This window comes from Chenopodium quinoa, unplaced genomic scaffold (genome assembly GCF_001683475.1).
Source record: "Chenopodium quinoa cultivar QQ74 unplaced genomic scaffold, ASM168347v1, whole genome shotgun sequence".
Classification (NCBI taxonomy): Eukaryota; Viridiplantae; Streptophyta; class Magnoliopsida; order Caryophyllales; family Amaranthaceae; genus Chenopodium; species Chenopodium quinoa.
Genome location: NW_018744626.1, coordinates 1,342,592 through 1,348,591, shown reverse-complemented (window position 1 = coordinate 1,348,591; position 6,000 = coordinate 1,342,592). Strand labels below are relative to the sequence as shown.

General features: G+C 36.2%; 1 protein-coding gene across 1 annotated transcript; it reads right to left on the bottom strand.

The window, feature by feature from the left end:
* Positions 1-1,423: 1,423 nt before the first annotated feature.
* On the bottom strand, positions 1,424-5,178 carry LOC110700369 (LRR receptor-like serine/threonine-protein kinase GSO1). Its single transcript, XM_021877895.1, has one exon. It carries the CDS (start codon positions 4,820-4,822, stop codon positions 1,964-1,966), a length of 2,859 nt encoding a protein of 952 aa, XP_021733587.1. The 5' UTR covers positions 4,823-5,178; the 3' UTR covers positions 1,424-1,963.
* Positions 5,179-6,000: the final 822 nt, after the last annotated feature.

Genomic DNA, 6,000 nt, shown 5'->3' with positions numbered 1-6,000 from the left:
ATCAGGTGTACAACAATTATTGTACATCCATTATAAAGATAACCTAAAGTGATTAAAAGTTACCCCTAAAATGAATAAAAATTACCCCAATATGAGTTAAAGTAACCCAATTCAAATAAAAATTATCTACTCTTTATTAGTAAAGAATCAAATTTTAAATGACTAAAAATCAAATATTAGCGATTGAATGTAATTAAATTACCTTTATAAAACTTTTCTTGTTGTTGATTTATATGAAAATTGTATTATGTTTAAAGTTACCCAAAAAAAAGACAAAAAGTTACCCTAACATTATCTAAAAGTTACCCTTATACTGCTCGATGTATACTAATATTAGTGTAAACCGAATGTATACAAAAGTTTTGCCTTTTATATTTATGTGATTACATTTGTTATTTTATTAGTTGTACGTAATATATCATTTTCTCCGTATTTGTTTTAAAATATTAGATAAAATTCCTAATCTCAAAAGATAATATTTCGTATTTAATTAATGTAACCATTAAAATCTCATTGGTCAATTATGCTTATGTGGCACTTGAATTATTTATTGGATATAACTATAATTTATAATCTTACGTGACACGTTAACTAATTTTAGGTGGCATAATCCTATTGTAGCGTTTTAAAAATATTAATCATATGTGGCGCTATAATAATTTTTTGATAATAAAAATCCTACATGGCGCTCTAAAATCTCGGGAAAAAACTCCCCTTTATATATATATATTAGATTTGTTGTATGGTCAAAGGAGATAATTATCTTTCTAAATTATTGACAATAGTTCCTTAATATATTGCTATATATATTATAGTCAAAGGAAATAATTACCTTTATAAAAATGATAATTATCTATTTATACTTAGTTGAACACGAATATAACCTGACTTGAAATGACCCGACCTGGTTGTAACCTGCAAATTATTGACTCGAATATAACCCGACTTGAAAATGACCCAACCTGATTATAACCCGCAAATTATTGACTTGAACCGAACCCGACTTGAACCTGAGAATGACCCGGCTTGAAAATGACCCGACCTGATTATAACACACAAATTATTGACTTGAATCGAACCCAACTCAAACCCGAGAATGAACCGACCTGATTCTAACCCGCGAATTATTGACTTGAATTGGACTCGACTCGAACCCGAGAATTACCCTAACCCGTGAAGACCCGACCTATTGTTCACCCTACCCGAATGTAACCCGACCCAAACCAAAAAAGAAGTATGACCCGACGTAACCTGACTCAAGCACGACAACCCAAACCCGACCCGCTTCCCGACCCACCCTTACCAACTCAAACCCATTCTGAATCGACATCTTAAACTAAGTATTCATTAGAATTTGTTACTTAGGACCAATAAATTATCAATTGAACTGTCTTCAAATAAAAAATAAACAATTGAACTAGAATTGGTGGGGTGCGCCAGGCCCGTGCAATAGTGCAACGCAAGGACGACGCGCGAAGATCCCAGCAGCAAGCTACTGTGGTAGATCTTCCCCCTTAAAAAATAAATTTAATATCGTTGTGGGCCATTGGCCCACGTATCAGATATTAAACTGATAAGAACAGATACTACACTTGATCTTAGCCAAAAGGCCGAGAAAGGTATGACTTTACTGATGCACGGACCTTTCCTTTTATTCTGATTCTCTGCCTCTTATTGCTCTAATTGTTCGATGTGGGACACTTTACATTACACCTTCTTTCATCCATCACATTTATTCATCTCAATGATCTGGTTATGATCAAACCTATACATAATCGCAGAAAAACAAACATTTGAATATCCCCCAAACTAAAATTAAATTTACACATCTCTACAAACTGAGACTCTTAAATCATTAGCTACAATTTTCGCCTTGCGAAACTTACAAGTATAATGGAGAAGATAAAGGGACTTTATACATCTCAAACAAAAAGCACAAAAAAGAATTCAAACTGATTAATGTTCATTTCTTGAGTTGGTTATCTGGTGAAGGAGTCATGTTCTTGGAGTTCATTTTGCAATATCCTCCTTTCTTTTTTTCATCACCGTAACACACCCACTTCTCTTCATCTTGCCCTTTATTTTCATTCCCAAACCCATCATTGTTAGAAACAGAAACTTGCCTCCAAACAGTCCATATTCTCAACATGATATAAATCATTACCAAGCATATAACAGCTGAAGTAAAAACAATAGCAACAATGATAGCAATAACTTCACCCTTAGGCAACCATTTCCTAGATGAACCCGAGCAAGACTCTAACGGCGCCCCACATAGCCTCTTGTTTCCCACAAAGGCGCTAGCTGGGAAGGAAGAGAATGCAGATGGAAGTTTCCCTTGGAGAAGGTTATGTGAAAGGTCGAGTCTGTGAAGGCTTGAGAGCTTTCCTAGTGAGGAAGGCACTCTTCCTTTAAGATGGTTATATGAGAGGTTTAGTCGCTCGAGTTTCATGAGATTTCCAAGTGACTGAGGAATCTCCCCTGACAACTGATTATGACTCAGGTCTAATATCACTTGAAGTTCAGTAAGCTGTTCTAGCTCATCAGGTATTTTACCTGTGAAGAAGTTGTCAGAGAGTCGAAGCTCGAATAGCTTCTGAAGATGCTGGATTTCTGAAGGAATGTTTCCAGATAAGTTGTTGCCCTGCAGATTAAGGACATTAAGGGATGACAGGCTTCCTAATTCTGGAGGTATTTGGCCAGACAACTTGTTGGTATAAAGAGCGAGTTTGAGTAATGCAGAACAGTTTCCAAGCTCTTTTGGTATTGTTCCACTGAAATTATTAGAAGACAGATCAAGCTCTCCTAACCCTTTCAGATTCCCTAACCAAGTAGGAATTTTTCCGGAAAACTGGTTATCGTTCAGCATGAAATGCTCGAGTTTTGTGGAGTTGGATAGACTAACAGCTAGCTCTCCTGACAAACTGTTGGAAGATAAATCAAGGGAAATAAGCTCTTTAAGAAGGGAAAACTCAAGAGGTATATTTCCAGTGAGAGTGTTTCCTGCAAGGCGAACACGGATGAGGTTTTTGGACAAGGCTAGCCTAGAAGGGATTGAACCAGAGAAGCTATTATTAGTCAAGTCTAATACTGTAAGAGAGGTTGAACCAGTTAGTGGATGGATGCTTCCATTTAGCTTATTATGGGATAGATTGATGATTTTAAGGTTTTTTAAGAGGAATAGAGATTCGGGTAAAGGGCCTTCAAGGGAGTTATTATAAAGGGTGATAAGACTTAGCTCTGACAAAGAACTGAATGTTGATGGGATTGACCCGGATAATTTGTTATCTGCTAAGGCCAACATTTCGAGCTTGGTGCAGTCACCCAAGGAGGGAGGAATTTTCCCTGATAGCTCATTTTGCCTCAAGTGAAGCAAAACTAAGTTTTTAAGCATCCCAATTGTTTCAGGAATCGAGCCAGAAAAATGGTTTCCGAAGAAATCAATCTCTGTGAGGCTAGTACAGTTTGTCAATTCTTTCGGAATGTTACCTGACATGTGGTTATCATACAGGTAGATGACACTTAACTTATTGAGCTTCCCTATTTCTGCCGGAATTTCTCCTGTGATCCCATTGCCATACAAGGAAAGGAACTTCAGGTTACTCAAGTTGCCAATCTCAGGAGGTAGCTTCCCACTGAAGCTGTTGTTGTTAAGATAAAGATCGGTGAGGTATGCCAGTTTATCAATCTCAGACGGTATCTCCCCTTGGAATTTGTTGTCAGAAAGGTCCAACTGTTGGAGAGAAAAACAGCTCAACAACTCCAAGGGAAATTTTCCTGAGACACCATTTCTTGCAAGAGAAAACATCTGCAGCTTTGAATCATTCATGCAGAAGCTCGATGAAATGTCACCAGCTAAATGATTATCCGAGAGGACAAGAACCTCGAGGTTCTTCATTTTTGAAGTGAAGAGATTGAGAGGTCCTGAGAGATTATTTCCTGATAAGTCTAGCTTTTGTAGCTGACTTAACAGGTTAAGTTCCGAGGGGATAGCACCACTTAATCTGTTTCCGAGCAGATTCAAGTAATTCAGTTCTTGCAAACTTCCCAGCTCAGGAATCTTACCAGAAAAACTATTGTTGGCTAAGTTAAGGACTTGTAATGAATGAAGCTTACCAATTGATGCAGGTATATCGCCTTGGAGCATGTTGTTGGAGGCTGCAAAATTCTGTAGCTTATCACATCCACCAATATCACTTGGAATAGGGCTTGTGAGAGCATTCTGTTGCAAATCGAGAGACTCCAAGTTCTTCAATTTTCCTATCTCAGATGGGACACTTCCATTCAACAGGCAATAAGAAAGGCCTAGAACTTTCAGTTCAGTCAAGTTGCCAATACTTTTGGGGATCTCCCCACTAAGCAGGTTGTCCCCAATCCTAAGAACCTCCAACTTTGGAAGAAAACCGAGCTCATGAGGAATCTTGCCAGAGAGAGAGTTGGTGTATAGGAAGAGCTCTCTTAGATTCTCAAGCCGGCCAAGCTCACTGGGAATAGGGCCAGAGAGAGAATTTATTGACAAGTCAAGAGTCTGAAGAGAAGATAGATGTGAAATATCAGGTGATATAACACCAGAAAGCCCGGAACTTGAGAGGTTCATGCCTATAACATGAGCTTGATCAAGTGAACATGTAAGACCATTCCAGCTGCAGATATTTGTTGCAGAAGACCAGTTGCTGAGAGCATGATCAGGATCAACAAAACTCGATTTGATCCTTAAAAGCCAATAAGAATCAACCAAGCTCTCAGCCGAGGTGGTAGAAAGAAAAATACTGAAGATAACATAGAAATAAAACATCAAATGAGACATCTTAATGATGTCCATTTATAGGAATTATGCTTTCAGAGCTATTACAGCAGAAAATTTTGCATTATATAGCTCTTGAATGGATGAAACAGTGGCTAAAAATGGAAAGAAATAGATTTTGGATTATGAGTAAGATGATGAAGGCTCTAAGAGAAGGTATATATGATTATATATGCATTGAGGTCATTGCACTGAAATTGAGAGAGGCTTTTAAGAGAATTTTTTTGGTTGTTTAAGAATATGGGGTAAGTAGGTTCAGTTTTATTCTTCTGTCATGTTGGAATTTTGTCCATGCATTTTTCTGAAAGTCAGAAAAATCATGAAAAGAAGTATGGAGTTTTAGGATAGGAATATGCTTATTGTTTAAACATATAAAAAGAGAGTTTAAAGGCCCACTCTAAAACCTAAGAAGGAATGTGATGTTTCTATAATTAATCATATAAGATGTATTTCTTCTAGTTTATGATTACAAAAGTATTTGCCTTGATAAGATTCCACTAACAAAAAAATTAACATAAAAAATAATTTGACTTTAAATGGAATGAGGTCATTTTAAGAAATCAAACATAGTCAAAACTGAATTATTATAAAGTTGTAAATATATCTTTCAAGCATAATACTACAAAGGAGTAGGATGATTAATTATTAAAACCATGAAAAGTTTGACTTCTGTTGAGTTTTATAGATCTAACCAAAAAATTTATTCTCCTCAACCTCAACTAATACCCACCTAATACCATTTTAAAAAGGGGGTAAAATCACAGAGAAAATAGTAACCACTTCCAATTTTCATGTTTAAGACAGTGTTATTCATAATAAAAGCCATATACCATGTGAAGTGTGAAGATTTTTTGTTCCAGTTAGTAGAGAAAAATGTTTGTTTGGTCCAACCAAGAGATAAAAATTCAGTAGGTTAGAAGAGAAACTAATTTTTATACCAGTTGCATAAAAATCAAATTAGGCGTGTTCTCGTCACTTAAACTTACCTTATTATCTTGATTAGCCTTAATTTTACCCTATGTTTACACCTGATTGGACCTAATAAACCCTGATTAGTGATTACTTATGAAACTTATTTTTTAAAAGGTGAACATAATGCACCCAAGGCAAGGATAATTTCAGCATTATGTAGAGCTTAACATAAACAAAATTGTGTTTTGACAAATGAGAAGGATAATTTCGCCTTTTTGTCAAAA